We start from the raw sequence: 22049 nt of genomic DNA on the forward strand, positions 1-22049 counted from the left end.
ATTTGTCTCTCTGTATCTTCCAAGCACCTTCTACTTTGGCACCTTTGAAAAGAAACTTTAATAAATAAGGAAAGGAGACTCATTACCGAACTGTAATAAATAACAATAACTTAATCTTAATAAATATCTTCTGTATATTTATGTCTCTGAATGGATGCATTGCATCAAGTAGTCTCTGCTCACTCACAATGACCAAATACAAATGTAGTTACCCAAGTAACATTAGTCCTTTGTAAACCAAAAGAAACACGTTTTGTGTAGGCCGGGCATGTTGTTTCTCTTACTATACTAGGAAGAAGTGCTTAAAAACTCAACTTGTTCTCATAGGTAGCAGAAGAATGAAATCCTACACTTGCTTTGAAGAAACACGAGATGGAAATAACCAAACTTAACCAGTAAGTGGAACTGTTTTGCTTTATACCTATACTGGCCCTGCAGAACTTGAGCCTGGGAATTTTGATTTTTGCTCGATACCATCTTAGATTAATCTCATTATAGTTTAGAAGTGGTCCTAAGTGCTGAGGAACCACCCTTCAACGAGCAACAGCGCAATGTGTCTTTTGGTAGAGCTGAGGGCACAGGGGATGAGCAGGGTACCCATAAGCTGCTCCTCAGCTCAGCTTCCTGGTGCGGGTGGGAGTGACTGCACCGCAGTGTGGTACTGCAGGGTTGTGTTTTTAAGCACATTCCTCATGGATCCGAGTCTCACTGGTGGTGGACTGTGTCAAATGGGAACGGGAGTGCGAACGCCATCCAGCCATTGGCTCTCCACCCAAGCTTTTATTTACTTTCCTGTAGGACTTCAAAAGCCTCCATCTTTTAGGCAGCCTCACGCTCCCCTGGGCTCCCACGCCCCCTCGCTCTGCGTTCTTGGTCCTCTTTTCTCCATTCTGAGCAGAAGCTTCCCCGGGAACCTTGGTCCCTTTCTTTGCATCATGGCAGGAATGCAAAACTGGAGCCGCCTCCAGTGAGCAAGTGTCAGACACATCCACACCTTTTCGCGGAATGTTTTTTCAGTATGTGGTAAACCAGGTTATCGTCCAAAAAGGACAGGTCGTCATCAAAGGCTGTGGGTCTGCAACAAGCTTGCCTCACTTTGTCATTGACTAGTTTTTTCTTTCGGGTTAAGTTTTTTAAAATTTTGTCATATGTAGTCTCAGCTGCATCACAAGATCCACTGCAATACCGGAAGATGAGCTCTTCTTTGGTTTCGTATCCCAAATCCAAGTCAGTCACATTTAAATGTATTTCTGTTAAGACACATCCCCGATTTTTGCCCTTTTGATTCCTCCTTCCCTTTTTGCTGGAATTCTCTATGTTCATGGCTGCATTTTGCCGGTTCCTCTCCCGCCTGGAAAAAATTGGAGTCTGTTTATCTGGCGACCTCCTCAGTCTTTTAATGGTGGCTTGGATAAAGTCCACTACCTCATCAAACTGATCTGGATAATCCTCTGGCATATTAGCTGTTCGAGAAAGAGAGAAAATGCTTTGTCACATGTCAGTTGTCATGAAGAGAAGTTTGTCAGTTTGTGGCTCAAAAACACAAGACACATGCAAGCTGCCCTGCCCTCTACTTCAGACACGCTAAAACTAAAGGGAATTTGGAAACTCATTTGAAAACTCATGGGGAAAAAGGAATGAGATATGTATGTATCTCTGCAGGTGTCTGCTTATGCTTGGTAGCACTCTGGCTTGTCTTTCAGTATTGGATGAACCTTGTCAAAATTGAGGGAAAGAGAATCATGTCACGATATGAATATTAGTTGTTGGGTGGATGAAGCTACTGTGGAGAGTTACACAAGCTCTTCCTAGCTCATCCCTAGCAAGCAGCAAAGGGATGAGGTTTCTTTGAGGCAATTTTGTGTTTGTAATTGTTAGTTGTCTTTTCACACCAGCAGCGGTTAGTATTGCCAAAGCCACCTATTGATAAGGGTTTGGGGCAGGACAGAAGGAGAAATTTCCTGGGGTGCCAGGCTAAGCTATTATTCTTGGCTGGATGCCTGTTTTTTAATGCTTTTAGAGGATAATTACTATCAGAGCTTTTGAAAATTATCTTGTAGAACTATTTTGTATCACCAGATGCTTATTAGACTGAGTAGAAATAGGCTGGAAAAGAAGTATTATGTTAATTTTCAAGGGAAATTTTATTAACGCATTTTCTTTCTATGAAGTTAAATTACCTATTTCATTTTTCACTTGATATGTACTCTACCAGAGACAAATTATTCAAGTAAATTAAATGTTAAAGGCAATGAAATGTTTTGACACTAGTAGAACGAACCTCTTCAAGGAGGGTGAAATTGAATATGTTCTTCTGAAATGTTCTGAGATTTCAGTTTTTTCATCATGATTTGGAATAACATCATATCTGAAATCTTCCCATGGACTAAATCCCTCAGTGTGATTTGTTTTAGTGAAGACAGTGATTTAATGACAGGTCAGGCTGTCAGAGGCCCATATCTAGATGCCTTTATTTTGTATTATTAATGAATGTATCTTAAATACTTAAATAACATTGCAGTATTAAGATTTTTTTCTCCCATTCTTATTGCCAAAAATTGAGTCTTTGAAGACTCACTTCTTTTGCCAGAAAACGTAAGAAGATGCTTCTTTCTGTACTTAACTCCTAAGTGTGTACCTGCATAGTAGACTGGTTTCACACACCACAAGGGTCTAAAAGGACTCCAGAAGGACCTCTACAAATGTCCCACGAACTGCAAATACTGGGAAAAAATATGCCTGATGTGTTGTTCCTGTCACACAGATGAGACAGGAACAGCTCTGCAGGCAACAGCTCTGTGCCACATTTCCCTAATGAGCACTATAACAGACAAGAGCCCTGGTGGGAGACCAGGCAGCAAATGTTCACAGCCCAGATGTGAATGCATTGACCCTGTTCACAGAAGTGGGGAAGGCACAAGGCTGCCTCCCATTGCAGCAAGATGTGAGCTCTGTTAGTGTAAAAATCTGCTGAAACACAGCATGTCTGCACTTAAGGATGAGTACAGTTCCCTTCCCAAAGCAGCCACATCCCAGTGGCACCCTTCACAATCACAGAGGGATGGATCAGAAATACACAGCTTCTCATGGATGGCTTCCACAAAATAGTGCAGATTGGTAAAAGAGTAATGAAGGCAGGTGATCGTGTACCTTCACATAAAGAGGGTGACACATGGGAAGTGGGATGCTATAAACTGAAGAGTTTGGACCCGGGAAAAGTGAACTCCACTTTGCTTTACAGGTATCCTTGCTAAAGACAACAGCCACTAACACCTGTGGCTCTGAAGAGATGCAAAGAAGGGATATCTGCTAACCTACACAGCCATATGGGACCTGAACAAGGCAGGGTCCTGTGCCAAGCCCCATAGTCTTGTCCACCAATGGCAAGTGCACCCTTTGGGCACTCCTTTGCTGCTACCTCTGTATCAGGTACCAAAACACCCACTGATAGCCATACCTACTGGAGGGGGTAGCATGGGTAGGTGCATCCATTGAATGCACTGCCTGGTTCTTGCAGGACAGGCTGGTCTGTCCACGCCATATGAACACAGCCCTCCTGAGCAAGGTCCTGATCAAGGTGGTAGGTAGGCTACATTCCTTAAAGGCAAGAGGAGGTAGACTCCATGCTAGACCCAGTCAAGAAAGACAACCCACTTGGAACTGGCCCAACGTCCAATGATGAAATACAAGGATGTCCCTGGCACAGACGGATGGAGAAGGCTTTGGCAGGAGGCACTTGCTCTTGTTGCTGTGAGACTGGGCAGCTTCTAGGTTTCTTACACAGAATCTCACTTATAACCCATGGGGAAAGATCTCTCTCCCTGATGAGATAGCTCTGGCTGTGCCATTCTCTACTCTCACTCTGAAATTACCCCACTCGTACTACTGTGACTACCCCAGCCCATACATCTGCCACATACTCCTGTCCCAATCCTTGTAGCAAATGTGACATGAGACCAAAACACAACAATCAGGGAAGCATACCAGGGTTCAGCAAAACCCATGCAGCAGTCAACCATCAGGAAGAGGATGGGAGATTGTTACAGGGAAACCCAGCCTGGAGATCCTTGTCTGAAACCTTCAGCCTCATACTTATCTCAAGCCTGGTATGCTGCTGATGCAGCGTGGGAAGTGTTTCCTCCCATCTAAGAAGAGAGAAGCAAAACTGTGGATTACCTGAATAAATAAAACCCAGCTGGGCATACTGTTTTTAAACTGCTTGCAGTTCAGGTGCAAAGATGTCACTCACCCCTGTGACGGTGCTATGTGCAGGAGTCTACTTGGTTTACTAATGTTAACCTGATGGCTATAGGGTTGAAGCACTGTCCTATTCAAGCCAGTGAAATACACCCTGGAGAGCAGACAAAGAGGGGAAAAGGCCCATGCTGTAGACTGTGCCCCATTTGGAGCCCATGCTGTCACTTGTCCTGGTTCATGCAAGATGACGACCCCAGCTACAACAAGGGAGCTAATGTCACTGAAAGCCTTCTGCACTGTAAAGTGGTCTGTGATATTAAGAGGGAGGAAACATGCCGTAGAGGAGACCTATGCAACACTAACGCAGGCATGAGCTGTCAACACAGGAGAAGGTGGAAGCAGAAGAGAAAAAGTAGACAAATAACCAAGCCAACTGAGCAACAACTAGAGGAGCCCTACCTATGCACATGGACTTGCTGCAACCAGAACATGGGGTAATTAGCAGCATGACTGACTCCACTGATCTCACCAGGGCTCTAACATAAACCACACAGGAAGAAGGACTCTGAGCTGCAATCAGGGATGAAGTGTGCGTGGCCAATGCAGATAAAGGAGCTGGAGATCCCTGCTCAGCTCATCCCCTCTTGCAACATCAGGCCACTTGGGAGACTCACTGGGAGGGCTGCCAGCACTGTGAGTATGATGAATGCCAATATGCTGTCTCAGGGGTGGACTTCCCCTTCAGCCCAGGGAATTGGAAAACATCCCAAGCAGATATCCAAATCAGTCCAGAGGACTCCTGCAGTGACCATCAGTATTTGGGAATTACATCACCAGAGGAAGGAGGAGGCATGCAGGTGATATTTGGGAACCTGTGGGAATGGTGGGCACGTAGCCTTCCTTGAGGAAGTGTGCTGGACCTGTCAGCCCTGGACAGCGTCTGCCTACCTACCACTGCACATGCTGTTACAGGACTATGTGTCTACATGATTTTAAACACAATGGCAGCTGTGTTACCGGGCCATGTGGTGAATCCTTGCAAGCTGTCATAAGCAACAACACCCTCTACCTGTGGAGCCCAAACTTGTCACTATCAATGCAGTGATGTGCCTTTTGGCATGGACCTGTGCTCCTGGCACAGCATCAAGTGCAGCTGGACCCAATGACCACTAAGTGATGGGCCCAAGCAGTGGTAATTACACTGACTGGAGTGGCTTGGTGCTAGTTTTCTGCATATCCACTAAGAGTGGCTTGCAGGGTTTTGACAGCCAGGACAGCCTGTAAAAAAAAAAGCTGAAGTAGGATGCTGGGCAACCAAGCAGAAATGCTGTCATTAACAAAAACTGTGATGGGCTGAAACAAGGCACTAGAGGTAAGTGCTAAGTTACCACCAGATATCATACATGAATAAACAATAACCACTGACCAAGGACTAAGAACCATACAAGGCTAACAGCAGGGAAGGCAAAGAAAGACAGTAGGACAATCCCAGCCTGAGGTTCACTCAGTAGATGTGCTCCAGAGATGCTGAGAGAGCTCACCACACCACAGCCACTGCATGATGAGCACTTGTTTGGTCCATGCACTGCATAAGTGATGCTGGAGGTGAAGGGGCGCTGGGCTGTGCGGCCAGAGAACACCAGCACACTCTGAGGGGCTGCCTTGGCATCTAATGCTGGTTTCTACCCTGAAAACAGGCACTCGATTCAGACATGATCTCCTTTAGTTAGTCACCCCTCTGTTGCAAACAGTTTGAAAACCATTTATAGTCTCAGAATGAAAGTCTACAGCCTGGCAGCTTTGCTTCTCTAATGCACAACACTGCATAGACCGTGCTGGCTTAACTGTGCAGTAGGAAGGGCTTTCTGTGGGGACTTCACATCCCTGTGAAAAAAAAAAGATTATTATCCCTACCTATAAAACACACAGTTGGCACGTGCACTTGTGTGTTATATTTGCACATACACATGTACAAATACATATAATTACATACACACACATTTTTTTCAAAACAAACTGATTTACTGACAACACCTCCCTTCTGGTGGAAAAGCTGAGAGAACAAACATGACAGATGCTTGTCAAGCTGTACAAAGTGCTAGCAGAAAATGCTCAGACACTACGGCAACAAAAGCAGCAAAATCTTTTCTGAGCAGCAGTCCCTGGTCGCTGGCTCCAGGGTGTAAAAGAATCAAAATTAAAAAATCTGAAGCCATCTAGGATAGGATAAAGTGGGACAGGATAGCCCACAACAGCATGTGCTCAATACAGGTTAGTAAGGTTGGCTCATATGTGCATTGCTGTGACAAACCTCAAAGCAGGCATTCCCTGGGGGAGAGACATCCTGGACATATAAAATTTCCCTTGGGTGTCACTTGGCCTCTGTGTATCTTGCCCACAGCATGGGAGAAGGGCTCACAGACCCCAGGGGGCAATGTGACAAGGCTGAGCCCCACCGTTTACAACAGGGTGCCATGAAGACTCACAAGACTGGTGTAAAGTCATGAGGTTTTGCTTGGGGTTTACACCATGTTTTTGAGAGCCGCTTCCTGACTGTTGACCTCTCGGAATACCAGCCTGCTGAGTCTCTCCTTCCCATGGCACTAAACCTCTTGTCCTACTTTCTCTGCCCTTGACCCTCTCACATTCCAGTTACAGACATGCTTTAGCATCACCACTGCCTAGCACCCTGTCAGCAGGAGCATGGGGCAGGCAGCGGTGCCCTGGCAGGAGCTGTGGCAAAGTGCATGTGTCCTGCTCCTGCTCACAGTCACAGAATGGTTTGGGTTGGAAGGGGCCTTAAACATCACCAGTTCCAGACCCCTGCCATGGGCAGGGACATCTCCCAGGACACATCCCACCAGACCAGGCTGCTAAAAGCGCCATCCAGCCTGGCCTTGAACACTTCCAGGGATGGGACAGCCACACTTCACTCTCTTGCAGCTACCTCTTTCAATGCTGTCCCAAAGACCTGACCTCTCAGCTAGGAAAAGGCAGAGACTTCTCCTCTGCTGGCAACCACAGCATGAGTGTGCCTTCTAGTGCTGGAGTGTCAAGAGCAGGGGCTATGAATGGCAGCCACTCTGCTTTGAGGCAGCTCTGTCTTCCATGTCCAGATGAACCAGGGCTGTTGATCTGCCAGAAGTTTCTCTAAGGATCAGAAAAATAGTAAAAATGCAAAGAAGGAAAGAATGAAACACCATAGGACTGCTAAACACAGGCATCTGGAAAGTGACCAGGCTGGGAGGAGAGCTGGTCAACATCAAATATCCCAAACCCTGGGAGTCAAACAAAAGTAAAGATGTGAGACCCATTTTAAGTAAGATGCTTAGAAAACAAGAATATTTGCACCTTCTGTTTGCTGTCTGCAAGCTGTCTGCTTTCTTTTTTAACCTTTAGGTTCAAAACACTTAGGACACAATCAGATTACAATTTTGACCCAGGTTAGGAACTTCCCTGTTGAATGCATGATGAAATTCTTGCCTCGCAGCTGCTCCCCAGAACCTGAGGCTTTGACCTTCCTGTCTCCAGCATGGTCCCGTGTCCCCTGGGCACAATAAAAGCTGGCAATGGGTGCAGGCTCCTGCAGCAAACACCCCCAGAGCTCCCCACCAGTCCCTGCAGAAAGCCAACCCATAACCCTGCATGCAGGGAAATGTGCCTTCCTCTGGGCACTTTCTCTGCTGCAGCCCCAGAGCCTGCTGTTGCATTTCCAATTAATTAGAGACACCGTGTGCCAGCGGGGCAGGGATCTGGTGCCTGCGCTTTTTAGAACACTAAACAGTGGTCAGACAGACTCACACATAAGGTAGGTCTAAATGAATATCCAAAGCAAGCTTGTCACATTCTAAGGAACACTGTTTCCATTAAGGAAAAAATGGACATTTTATTTCTTTCTGTTCAAATGGGATCAAAATTACATTTCGTAAAACTATTCCTTTGGTTTCACTAGCAACAGATTTATTTTAAAGCCAAATATTCCCCTGCAGTGGCAGTAACCCAGCATGGTAGAGCAAGAAACCCTCGGTTTGTACCTGACCACAAATTGGTTTCAGTGGGAACATATGGATCTTCAGCTTTTGAGAAAAAAAAAAAATCCAGTTACTCATTTTGGTGCCTGGTTATGGATTTAAAAGGCTAACTACAGTCTCTTCTAACCATGCTGTTTATTATGGCTTACAAGAAAGTCTGAAGTTCTATTAACTGCAAAATAATAATTATAGAAGCAGGTTTTCCTTTTTATTCCCAATCTCATAAAACTTGAAGTTTAAAGGTATTGGGAACTGTATTTATGGAATCATTTTCTCTACTGATCTTTGGAAAACATAAGCATGTCACTGCAGGATCAGCTGACACTCTGCATGTCCTGAGTAAAAGTGATTGAATAAAACTCACATAAGGTATACTAAAAATGATAAAATTGTACTTTTGTTTTACATTGTATCTTTTATGCATATATTTGTGGTATTGTGTAACGACTACATCAAAACATCATGCTAAACATTTAATACAATTACCAGGATAATATTTCACTTAAACACAGCTGTCTTTCAGTTAGAGAGGTTCAAATAGCAGCATTCAGACTCTTGTTTAAAGTAAGATTTCAAAGTCCAAGGGATTTAATCCAGCTAATTATAATGATAAGCACTATTTAGAAAACCCAGATCCAGATCTGTGTTAACATCAAATGGCCCTTTTTCAAAAACAGTTCTGGTACTTTCATCTGGGCCCTTAACTAAAATATTTTAATTTCCTTTCTTTCCTGGTTAATTTTAAGTTTCCTCCAAAGTTATAATCACAAAGATGTTTGTTCTTAGATCATTTGTTGGTGGGAAATATACAAGTCATGTGCCTCTAATTATAACTGCAATGAACCAGCCTCATGTTTTCACTGCTTATGAAGATGACTCTGGTATACCATTTATTCATTAATTATTTTATTCTTAGCTTGCTTTGTTGCAATTTTTTTCAGGTACTTATCATAGTGGACAAGCCCTACAACACAGAGTCTCTCCATCTCATACTACAAAGGCATATTTTAGGAGACCCTTGGGGTAATCTGTTTGTGGAAGTGTGACCTTAGCGAGCCAAAAATACTCATGTTATGATCATTCTTCTTTGTAAATAAAATGTGAACTATGATGGGGATGAAATATGTATTTTACTGAAAATTAAGTACTTGTGAAAACAAAGCTTATCACGCAGGCTTTAAATGAAAGCCAGTTGCTAAAACTAGTTACACTAAAAAGTTTTCAGGATTTAAACAATTAAAACACCACTTCTTTGAAGAATGACTTTGCTTTCATGCCTTGCATGAAAATCTGTAAGGCATAATTGCCTTGTGAAGTGAAATGGAAACCAGTTGGTTGTGTCCATTAGGTAACAGAGCATCAAAGACAGCAGGTCACCTCATCTCTAAATGTTTAATACAGTTCTGGTTCAGTGCCTTGCTCCCTGCCAGCTCCCAGGAAACACCACGTCCCTGCTCACATGCAGAAAGGTCTCAGAAATGGAGCCTGCCGCTGGTGTCACTTGTCTCTCATCAGGGCAAAGGGCTAAGTAACTTGGCTAAGTAACCTGGCGCCACTCACACCAGTCAGGTATGATAAAGCAGTACTAGAAACAGGCACGGGGTTCAACAAGATGTGCTTGTTCCTCATGGAGCAGACAATTTTCTGTTTGTAGCTCACCAGCTCACCCTGCCAATTCCCATATGTTGGTCACAGTGCTGAACCTCCAGAGTACTTCATATTTTCACATTACCGTGCTTGGTGCTTCCCCTTGCATCTTTTTTCTTGCTTTCTCACATGTATGAGATGCTCAGTCTCCCCAGGGAACCTCACTCTGTGGTTCCCAGCAGGAGAAGATAAGGTAGGAACAACAAGACCATCACAACTGCTGCCAGTGGGGGAATGGTTTGGTAACAGGAAGAAAAAGCGAGGCCAGGTGAATTGGTTGAGGTGAAGGAAGCTGTCTTGCAAGCTGACCAGTTCACCAGTGTTTCTTACTCCTAATCTGGTCCAAATGGGAGTCATCCATAAATTTCTGCCTGACCTTGGGGCTGAGCACATCCTCTGGCCTCTCTGGGGGTGGTCAAAGGGGTGTCACATCTTGCAGTCAGGTAGCAAGGGACCAGCAGGTGGCTGTGGTCTCACCTCTGACTGAGAGCTTTGAACAACCAGCTCTGAGGCACCAAGAAACAGACAGCCCTTCATCACTTGCTTCCCAGGTTTTGATACAGCTCCTGCAGTAGCAGCTAGGACTCTGTCCTGGTCTTACTGCACAAGGACCATATTCAAGCACACAAAAGGCAGTCTCTGCACCTGACAAAGTTACAGCACAAACTGTGTAAAAAGGGAAAAAGGAGACAAAGTGGACACCCTCTGCCTGAAGCCAGTGACGGAGCAGGAGCCAAGGCTGGGTGAGGAACATACCTGACCTATTCCCCACCAAATCTCCTCACTAAGGCCTCGTACACCTCCAGATCTGTACCATGCTGCAGATCTAGAGCTTCCCTTGTAAGTTGGGTTTATGCTTAACTCTTGGTTCTGTTCCATCACTGAGACAGTCTTAAAGAAGCCTTAAAGAAGTACCGGGACATGAAACTTGTGACCTCTATTAGTAACAGGGCATGCAGCTAGCTAAGAGGCATGGCATGGAGACTTAAATGGAGGAAACACTGCTGGTAATAAAAAGAAACTCTCTTTGGCACTACTGGGCAGAACTGATCCAGGTCAGCCCTCACATGTCACTAGTAAAACTCCACGTTGGTCACACTGCACCACTTCGGTGCCAGCTCTCTGAACCTGAGCAGGACAACTGATCCAACAGCAGGGGCACCGCTTCCACAACAGCTCAACACAACTCTGACCAAGCAGCTGCACCTGGGATGCTCCTACACTGCATCTCCTGGCTTTAGGGCTGTGCCAAGGAACAAACACGGGCAGCAATGCAGCAGGAAGGGGCCCTGTCCCAGTCTCTGTCCTGGAGCAGAAAAGCACAGCCACGTGATCAAAGCCATGACTGATGAGCCTGCAAGGACAATCTCTGCTGTGGTCAGATTTTGATTTGGACTATAAGTAATAAATTTGCTTCCTGTATTTCAACTTTTTTTTTTTTTTTTCCAATAGGCATGATATGTAAAGTTTTAACATTACAGTTTTGAAAATGTTCTTATTATATTCATCAGTTCATGGATCTCAAGCAGGTGCTCCTGCTCTGCTGCAGGAGATGTCACAGTGGGACTCATCAGATGGTGTCAGTGGCTGCTCAGAGACAGCAAGGCTCTGAAAAGCTCTGCCTCCTTCCAAGCCACTATGCTGGACACATGCCTCCTTGTCAAAAAATTTGTAAGCTGTTGCTGGTTTTGTCAAAGAAATCTGATCTGTTTGGGATGGGAGCAGAGATAGTCCAGATATTTGTCTGTAGCTTGTTAGATGAAGGGGATAAGACCAGCTTGCCTCAAAAAATGTGGCCACCTGAGAAGTTCTGGCACACCTGCTGTACCACTGCCTTGCCCACATGCAGAAAAACAAGTATTTTGCAGAAAAACAAGTATTTTGAATCCAGTGTTTGCTTCTTTCTAAGACTCAATAATCATTAAAGCATTTGTACGAGTCGCACTGAATTCAAAGAAATGTGCCTGCAGTTTTCAGTGTAAGCGCTGTGCCAATAGATACAGACCAAAGCAAAAGATTAAATATCTGCTAAGTCATACACTGTGGCTTTTTTCCTTAAAAAATTGCTGATATTTGAAATGTCTTACATAATTCATTTTCTGTCCTTGATCTTAAAACCAGACATATTTTGTATCTTAATGCTTTGTTTGTACCTGCCTCAAATATATCTTTTTGATTCTATTTTCTTTCTTCTCTCTGTAAGCAAGACTGGATTGCCAAAAATCATTGAAATCTTTCCTTTGGTTCCCCTTACCAAGTAGTATTTGCTCAGAAACTACAGCTGTTTTTGTCAAAAAAAAAATGACCACCCTGCAGTGTTAACCATTCTACCAGCACTAGTGTGTCAGTGGACTCATTAGATGTCTGATGATCCTGAACATTGTTATGCCACAATATTTAGTATTCTCACTTATTACTTGTCATTAACATATTGCTATGGAAGTACGAGAATCTTCAGCAAGTGTCATTACGTGGGGTTTGGCCTGTGTACTCCAAGTTTTAAGTTACAGTTTCTTGGTAGTGTGTGTGTGTTGGGGAGGGACGAGGACTGGGTATTTGCACTAGATCATAGAATCATAGAAACATTAGGGTTTGAAAAGACCACCAAGATCATCTGGTCCTACCACCACCCTACTACCAATGTCACCCACTAAACCATGTCCCTAAGCACCACGTCCAACCTTTCCTTAAATACCCCCAGGGATGGTGACTCTACCACTTCCCTGGGCAACCCGTCCCAGTGCCTGACTGCTCTTTCTGAGAAGACATGTCTCCTCATTTCCAACCTGAACCTCTCCTGCCACAGCTTGAGGCCATTCCCTCTAGTCTCATCACTGGTTACCTGTGAGAAGAAGTCAACCCCCAGCTCCCCACACCTTCCTTTCAGGGAGCTGGAGAGAGCAATAAGGTCTCCCCTGAGCCTCCTCCAGACTAAAAAACCCCAGTCTCCTCAGCCGCTCCTCACAGGGCTTGTGTTACAGACCCTTCACCAGCTTTGTAGCCCTTCTCTGGACCTGCTCCAGGGCCTTGATGTCCTTATTGTACTGAGGGGCCCAAAGCTGAACACAGTACTTGAGGTGCGGCATCACCAGAGCTGAGTACAGGGGGACAATCACCTCCCTGCTCCTGCTGGCTGCACTGTTCCTGACACAAGCCAGGATGCCATTGGCCTTGGCCACCTGGGCACACTGCTGGCTCATGTTCAGGTGAGCATTGATTTTGATGGGTGGGACTTGATGACTCCAACAGCTTCTCTCAGCTTCTGTAACTTTAAATATTCTATATCTGCCTTATGCAGGAATACTAAAACTTACAAGTCACTGCAGCCTATCATTTTGAGGATCCTGTTCTAGTGGACAAATACTGACTCTCCCAGCAATCCATCAACAGTCATCACAGAGCTGACAAGGATTTCTAAAATACATTCAAGAGGCCTATGAAAGGTGACCAAGAAATGCATGTTGAGGTATGTTATCTAGCAACGCACATCTGCAAAACATCTAAAAGGATCCACACTTCTACTGGAAAAATTTTGAGGCCCCTAAAATGAAAAGGAGCAAAGACATAAAACTTTAAACAAAGGATAACTGTTAAAATGAGAATAAAACCAGATTCTCTTGCATTTCAATCATTTTCTCCTTAGGTCTCTGAACACCCTTCAAGGGAGTATATTCAGGAGATACATGTGACTGCAGCAAGAACAGCTTCTAGGGCTACGCGCATCTGGATTTACCCAGATGTGCCCTAGAATATGTCTTCTAGAATTGTGCACATGAAAAGAAGACAACTTTGAATGCTTGAGATTTCTAAATGCCTAGAAGACCTGGGCGTGCCCATGCACAAACTTTACTATATATATGCTGGCCCAGTGACATACGCGCACTCAGTCTGAGAGTGGCTGGATGCACCGGCTGCACTGGATACACACAGATCGAATGACAAGTGTGGCACCTGCTCGGCTGGGGCAGACAAAAACCTCTCTGATGTATTGCATTTACTGTGCAGGGGCAGGTTGCCTCTGTGGCTTATGGGTGTCTTGCACTAAAGCACATCTGCTGCACTGTGAGGGTTTGGGGCGGGAAAACCTGGACTGAAACATGAGAGTTCTGATCTGTAACACAAACTCTGTCTAATAGATACTGTAGGGAAGGAAATACAATCATTTGGAAGTATAATTTAATATTGTTTTTGCCTTTAGAAGCCTTATAATAGCACTGTTCATTCTAGATACTTCCATTCCAGCTAAATGCAGAATCTTAACATTAAATGCCCCTCGGAGGGGATATGAAGAATGTTTAACAGAGGTATATCGCACTTATAACATGGTGTGCTACGCTATAGCATGACAAAGGAACTCTCAACAACAGTTCACCATCCTGTGGCCATGGAGTAACTCAGTCATTACAATTCAGAGAAACATCTTCTCTGTCTATTAAAAAGAGATATTTTTCATTGATTTTTGCATACGTACTGCTAGTTCTTACTCAAGATGCCCACTAGATCAAGAGACTACATGTCATGTCCTGCATCTTGGGATACTCCAGCCCTCATACATGTGCTGATTATGGCTATACAGGGGCAAGCAGTTACAAAACGTATTTGCTGGGAAACACATATAAGACAAACTAAGTTTTTTTTTATAGTAATTTAGTTTATATTTGTTCTGTTCATACTCACTATTTAAGCTAACTATGTCCTTCTAACTGCAGACTGTAGCATGAGGGTAACAAAGGAAGTGTTTTCTAACGTTACAAACTCCCCAAGTACTCTTCTTCATGTGAAATAAGCTGTCCCATGAGCACGGATGCCTAAAACACTTAGAAACACTGGGATCATCTCAAATGCACTAGTTACAGAGGCTACTCTCACCCCAGCATCCAGTCCAATGAAAAATGCAGAAGAATGCAATTGCCAACACTCTCTGCCCTCTCTAATTACTGTCCTGAACAGCAAAGGTCAGCACATTACACCTGATCAGCCTGGGAGGTTACACCTTGCCTGTAGGCTGGAAAGAAGGAAGATTTCCAGCCAACCTGAAAGAGATGGGGTAGCATCAGGTGACCTCAGAGTACTTTGCAGAGAAAGCAATCCCTTTAAATGAGAATGCAGAAAGGTGTCGAGAGCCTGGGAAAACAGATCTGTGCTCCAGCAAGGTGTTTGGCCTTCCCCTCAGAGTGGGGCTTGATCTCACAACCCACCACTGCCCGTGGCATATCAGAGACCTGAGCTACCCCACCCAGCCTGCATGGGGACCACTATAGGGCAGAGCTGTGCACCCCTCTTCAAACACCATAATGTGGCACCCCGTCCTGCTCAGCTTTGTGAGCTGTCTCCCAAAGATGCCATGCTGGCTACCAGCCCCCAGGGGTACCAAGGCATGGCAGGCCCACCAGCAGGCTGTGAGCATGCCTGACGCTGGAAGGAGAAACCAGGAGGTCTATGCAACACAGCTGCCACCCCTCTTATGTACATTGTTCTGTCTCTTCCCCGTTCCAAACGGTGTGTGGCACTGAATGGTGAGCAGAGAGGAACAAGTGCACCAAGGGCAGGGCTGTGGTTACTCCAACATGGCGCGTAGCCCTTGTTGGCCTGGATGGGATTGGTCTCGCAGGCTACGTGCTTGCAGCCAGCTCTTCAGGCACCACACGCTTTTAAGTCAACAAAAACAGTGTGAAAATGAATCGAAGTATTTCTACGCTTTCTTACAGCTGCCTGTCTCCCCTGACTCACTCGGTTTGGCAACCTGGCTGAGAGCAGAGTCTCCAGCATTTGGGCAAGTGTGCCGTGCTGCTGCTGTGCAAAGATCACAGGAACAGCCTGCGTTTTTCTCAGCTTCTGCTGTGAAGAGCAGCACTGGTATTCTCCCCTCACAGCCAGGCCCATTGGATCCAACAGGATCCACATTAGGAGGTGGAGGCCGAGCTACCAGTCCTTTCTGGAAGGACTGTTCTAGTGGTGCCTAGGAGCCCCCTCTGTCCTGGAAGGAGAGGCTTTGGGACAAGGCTGGCTGTTCACACAGCCACCACACACGTTAACACAGCCCATCTTCCTCCTTGCTTACCCACTCCACAGAAAAAAAAAGGAGGAAACAGTGACAAATTCTGTACTGCTAGCCATACCCTCAAGCTTCTGGCGAGACACCAGCTCATGAGGAACTGTATTCCCAGAGGTAGCTTTTAAGATAGAAGTGGTATTGCATAAATACATCCTCCCTGGAAAGAGGGAGCACTAATGATCTCCTGCCCTGTGCTGCCTCCTCACTAGCACTCTTCTCACCAGAGAGCTGGTGTTGCTGCCAGTCTGTGCTAAAATCACCAGCACAGCACCCACAAAGCTGATCTCTGCCTCTGGTGGGACTACTCAGCACATCAGTACCTTCCCCACCGTGGCCGAGCAGCAGGGGACTGGTGTTGGGATTGGAGAGGAGGTGGCAGCCACAGGGGGAAAACACAAGCAAAGAGACAACACAGAGGAGACTAAGTGGAGAACAAGGAGTGGGATGCTGGAGGGCAGATGCAAAGTGGAGCCACAGGGTACAATTCCCTGCTCAGCACCTCCATGCTGCACTAACCCAGCTGCTCCCAGGGAAATCAGCACGGGGCTGCCCGTGGTCAGAGCTGTGACAGCCGCAGGGAAGGACATACCTCCTGGTAAGGAGATAAAAATGAGCCTCGGTCATTGGATTCTCTCTGCTTCGAGCTAGAGGGAAAGGGATGAGCAAGGGCAAAGGGAACAACCTCCAAGCTGTGTCTCTGCCTTTGCCAAGTGGACATCCCCACAATCTGTGTGAGTATCTTGCCGCTTCTTATTGAGCCATATTAACTCCCACTTTAAAAAGCCACCAGTGTTAGCGTAACACTTGCATACCACTGTTAACATCCTGCATCTGCTATTGTAGGAGACCTATTATTAGCGAGGCATTATTATTATCTGTCATTTGGACTGTAAGCTGTCTTACTGTGAGCTAGTTCATGTGGATTGCTCTGCACCAAGCTCCTATCCCCACCACTGCTACTCTTCTGTAAATTTCCACACGGAAACACTGCTTTTGGGATAAGGATCCAAGGAGGATTTAACAAAACTAAGCTGCACTCCAGGATGTGTACAGTGCCTTGCAGCACGGCGCAGTGTCCACCAGGACCCGTGCCCACTGCAGACAGTGAATAACTGCACTGGCAGCCCTGAGCAGCGAGAGGAGGCTGAAGTGGTGGGGAGGGAGTTTCAGCGCCCGCATCACACGGTGCTTGACCCTCCCATGGCTCCTTTGCACAGAATTAACTTCCCCATGTCTCAGGGTTTTTCAAGCAAAGGAATCCTAACACTGCTGGGAAGGAAGGGCTGGACAGGGGGTCACTGCCATCTCCAGCTCCAAGATTTTTAGTATGACTGGGATTGGAGCTGCTGCAGCCAGACAGAGCTGGTGCCCCTGCCTGGGAAAATGCGAGGAGGAAAGCAGGGGGGGGTCCCTTCCTCACCCTGATGCCTGAGCAAAGGGGAGCGGGTTTAGCAAGACAGACAGCGGTGGCTACAAAGGGGAATGTTTCTTACAGTCACTGTGCACAGCATAGGGAGGCGGCAGGCTGATGGGGGAGAGATCGTCTTCAGGCCCCTCTACCACTGAAGGGGGCCCCTCGGGAGGCATCTTACCGGTGGGCAGGGGCGAGGTGGAGACCGTGTTGAGCAGCACCACGCAGACAGCCACAACATCCCATAACTTCATCTTAGATCTCCTTCCAACACGGGCCCCTGGCAGGGAGGAGAGGACGGGTTAGCTCCCAGCTGCTGTGCTCCCCCAGCCCTGTCCCTTCCCTGCCAGCCCTGAGACACCCGGGGGACTCAGCAGGGGCCAACAACCTGCTTGCAGCTGTGCCCCCCCAGACCCTCCTGTCCCCATCCTGTGGGATCTTCTGGTGTGGAAGCGGGGCTGTGGGGTGGCCACCATCCCCTCTAAGCCCAGGCATGCTGCCTGGGGGCAGGCTGGCAGGTCCCAGGGGCCTGCGCCCAGGGCCAGGTGGGTGTCACCATGTCCCCATGCTGGCAGCCAGGTCACCTTGTGCTCATCATCCCCCGGCACCAGGGCACCTGTCCCAGGGCTGAGACAGGGCGGACCCGGCTGGCCTGTGGTGCAAGGCTGCGCAGCTTTGCTGTGCTACGGGCAAACTTTCATTTCCCTCCTCTCTCTGTCCCCAGTCTTTTTCCTTTGCTCTTGCCTTTTAATTTTCCCTGTCCCCTTTTCTTTTTCCCTTTCCTGCTCTCTTTTCTTTTTCCTCCTCACTTTCTCCCCTTTAGTTTTCCCAGTCCACTTTGCTTTCCCCTTTCCCTTTTCTTTTCCTTTTTCTCCTTTCATTTTCTCTGTTCTCTTTCCTTTCCCTTTTCCTGTTCTCACTCTCTTCCTCTTCCCTTTTTCTCCTTTCCTTTTCCTTTACCCCTTATCTTCTTTCCCTTTCATTTTTTTCATTTCCTGCTTCTGTTCCTCTTCTTTGCCTTTCTCTTCCAGTTTCCCTTTCCCCTTCCATCTCCACATTTTCTTTTTTCTTTCCTCCTTCCCTTGTTTTTTTTGTTTTTTTTTTTTCCCCCATTTCCCTTTTCTTTAATTTTCCCCTCCTCTCCATTTCCTCCTTATCGTTCTCCTCTCCTTTCCCTTTCCCTTCTCCTTCCCCCGTCCTTTCTCCCTTTCACCCCTTTTTCCCCGCTCCCCCTGCACCCCGACACCCACCTCCCGGAGCCGGCAGCTGCCCCGGGACCGCTTCAGCCCGGCCCGGCCCCGCTGGGCGGCAGCGGAGGGGTCTCACCGGGGGGCTCTGGCCGCGGGGCTCCGACCCCTGCCCGCCGCCGGGGCCGCTGCGCGGAGCCCGTCCAGGCTCGGGCGCTGCCCTCGCACCTCGCCGGCACCGGGGCGCCCCGGGGGGGCGGCCCCGTATCCCCCATCCCGACGAGGGTACCCCTCCCGCCCCGCCGCGACCCCCGCCTCGCCCTCACCTCCGAGCTGGTCTCGTCGGACCCGAGATGGACATCAACGCCGGGGAGCCGAGCGGCCGGACGGGCGATGCATGGGGGGCCAGGTCGGGGTCCGGCCGCCGGGACCCTCTTTTTGCGCGGTGGGGGCAGGCGTGGGGAAGGGGGGCGAGGTCGCGGGTCTGGGTGGAGGCAGAGGGGAGCCGCCAGCACAAGCCAGCCCCGGCGGCCTCCCCCGGCCGCCGCAGGTGCTGTGTCCGCGGCCGGTGCCGGGGTCTGTGCCCGCTGCGGCCCCGGGGCCGCGCTCAGCAGCGGCGGGAGCGGCCCGAGCCGCGGGGAGCGCCGCCTGGCAGCGGGAGCTGGCTCTGGGTGCTGCTCTTGGGACCCTGCCTGGAAATCTGAGAAAGACACTCCATCAACAACTGCGGGGAGTCAGATGAAGACATCAGGGCTCCTGTAACGCCAGCTGGTCCAGCACCGCGGGGAGCCGCGCACCGCTCGGACACGCACGCAACGGCGGGAAGGAGAAAAAAAAAAAAAAAAAAAAAAAAAGGAAAAAAAAGAAAAAGAAAAAAACGGGGAAAAAAAAAATAAGAGCAGCTGAGGAGGAGGGGAGGGGAAAAAAAATTAAAATCGCACCACCCCCCTCAGCCTGCTGGCAGAATCAGAGGCCGGCGCTGGGATTTGTAGCGCCGGTAGCAGCAGCAGCAGCAGCAGCAGCAGCAGCAGCCAGGCTTCCTCCTGCAGAGCGGGGGTCCCGTCGCGGCGAGAGCTTAGATCCAAGCGGGGAGCGGCGGGGGGCCGGGCCGGTGCCGGGGCTCTCCCCAGCTCCCCGGGAGCCGCCGGGGCTCCGCGGGCGGGGTCGGGGGCGAGGCGAGGCGAGGCGCGGGGGGCTCCGCACCCGCGGGCGGAGGGGAGCGCGGAGCCGGACGCCGGGGCTTTGCCAGGGCGACTCTGCGCCGCAGATGGATTTATAGGGCCCTTTGGCAGTGACGCGCCCTCCGCTGATTCGCTTTCAGACCCAAACACACGCTGGCCCCCCGCACCGGACCCCGCGGAGCCTCCAAATATCTCCCGGCTGAAGTCACCGGCCCGACATACCGTGCGCTGCGCGCCCGGCGGCGCAGCCCCGCGGACACCCGCTTGGCCCCGCAGCGGCCGTGCCGGGCCGTGCCGGGCCGGGGTAACCCAACACCAAGCCTCGGCGGCTGCAGGGGCTCCGGCACGGCCCGGCACGGCCCCCCCCGGCCCCGCCGCCGCCCCCTCCTCGCCCCCCGCCGGCCGCAGGTGCCCCGGGTGCGCTGCGCGGCCCCTGCACGGGGGGCGGCGGCGGGGGGACGCGCGGGAGGCCGCGGCGAAAAGTGGCCGTAAACAGTCTCGGCTTACAGCCCCGCGCCTTGTATTTATGACTCACCCAGTTGTCCGGAGGTATGAGGTCCTCATGTCGCCGGTGCTATGAAATTAACGCGGCGGGCGGCTGGGGAGAGCGCAGGGATTGCGCGCCGGCCAATAAAGCGCTCCGTCTGCACTGCGCTTCTTCCTTTTTTCTTTATGATTTTTGTTGTTTGTTGTTGTTGTTTGGTTTGGGTTTTGGATTTGGCGTGCGGATACGGCTGGGATGGGGCGGCGGGACCCCGCGGGGCACCGGAGCCCAGCAACGAGGGACACCGGGGGGCACCGGGGGGACGAGCCCGGCGCCGGGCACGGCCGGGCCGGCGGCAGAGCTGTCACCGAAAGCTGCTGCCCGGCCGCGGGATCCTTCCAGCCTCCCCTCCGCGGGGTGTGCGTGTGGCTCTGGCTCCGCATTCACACGGCTGTGTGCGCGCCGGATCGCCCCTCTCTACCGGGGAAGGCAAGAGGCTCCCGGGACCCCCCGACGGGGATCGTGCTCGGCCCCACACATCCCCACGCATCCGCACACACCCAACATCCCTGTCCGCCGGGGTTGCTGCGGTGGGGACGGCCACGGCAGCTGACGGGGGTCCGGCAGGGCAGGGAGGGGGGTACGAGGACCTCAGGTTTCCTTTCCTTTCTCTTCTCCCTTCCTTTCTCTTTTCCCTTCCCTTCCTTTCTCTTTTCGCTTCCCTTCCCTTTTCGCTTCCCTTCCCTTTTCCCTTCCCTTCCCTTCCCTTCCCTTCCCTTCCCTTCCCTTCCCTTCCCTTCCCTTCCCTTCCCTTCCCTTCCCTTCCCTTCCCTTCCCTTCCCTTCCCTTCCCTTCCCTTCCCTTCCCTTCCCTTCCCTTCCCTTCCCTTCCCTTCCCTTCCCTTCCCTTCCCTTCCCTTCCCTTCCCTTCCCTTCCCTTCCCTTCCCTTCCCTTCCTTCTTCCCCCCCCTCCAGCACAGCCCCGGACCGCTCCCCTGCCTGCCCCGGGGCCAGCTGCACAGCCCTGACCCCTTGGTTAGGAAATCAGATGAGGTCCCTGGGCATGGGCTCCAGAGCCTGTGGGCACCGGCAGGGCTTGCTGGCTTTTCCTTCACCAGCGTGCAAGGTGCAGATGCCCCAGGTCTGGTGGGGATCTCAGACTGGGGGCTGCAAAGGGGATCACGGGTACCCCACTGGGTGAAATGGGTACGAGATTCCTTCCCTGTGCCCTCTGCAGTCTGCAGTGAAGTTCTGGAGTCATATTAGGGGAAATTCGGAGAGGTCTGCTAATGTCATTTGGACGGGTTATCAGGACACATATTTCTGAAGGTGGCATCTTCTAAATTCAGATGACCAGAGGGAGAGACAAATGCAAAACCTCCCCCTGAAGCCCATCAGGCAGCATGGCTTTTCCATTGCCATGGTTGTCAGTGCGTGAAGGGGGAATTTCAAAACTATCGTGAGGGATTTGTGATGAAGGGGGCAGCATTCCTTGGGAATGTGCCCCCCGCTCCACAGGAACAATGCACTCACTACTTGAATAATGTCTGAATGAATTATTTTATTAAATTTAAAAATAAATCAGGCTATTTATTTTCATAACTGTGCTGTTTGGGGTAGGATCAATTTGCACAACAGAGATGTGTCTAAGAACAGAGGAGTGAAATGCTTCCAGAATATGTAAACTCCAATTGTAAATCTGGAACAGCATTGCACATCAGCAGTCTTAACATCAGTCACCGTAACTTCTTTTCAGTACAGATAACCCAGTGGTAGGCACCTGGAATAAAAGTTTATGAGTGCAGCCTCCTCACAGACAGCAATGCACTGGTGGAACATGATGGAGTGATGTGGGAA

General features: G+C 49.2%; 1 protein-coding gene across 2 annotated transcripts; it reads right to left on the reverse strand.

The window, feature by feature from the left end:
• Window positions 1-978: 978 nt before the first annotated feature.
• Window positions 979-17595, reverse strand: GDNF (glial cell derived neurotrophic factor). Of its 2 annotated transcripts, none has more exons than XM_032206568.1 (2): window positions 17523-17595; window positions 979-1463 (listed from the first exon to the last, which is right to left on the reverse strand). In XM_032206568.1, the coding sequence occupies exons 1-2, from the start codon at window positions 17593-17595 to the stop codon at window positions 979-981; spliced, it is 558 nt and encodes a 185-aa protein (XP_032062459.1). The 2 variants fall into 2 exon arrangements, with proteins under 2 accessions (XP_032062459.1, XP_032062458.1); XM_032206567.1 differs by having other exon boundaries at window positions 17424-17595.
• Window positions 17596-22049: the final 4454 nt, after the last annotated feature.

Source organism: Aythya fuligula, chromosome Z, assembly GCF_009819795.1.
Source record: "Aythya fuligula isolate bAytFul2 chromosome Z, bAytFul2.pri, whole genome shotgun sequence".
Taxonomy (NCBI): domain Eukaryota; kingdom Metazoa; phylum Chordata; class Aves; order Anseriformes; family Anatidae; genus Aythya; species Aythya fuligula.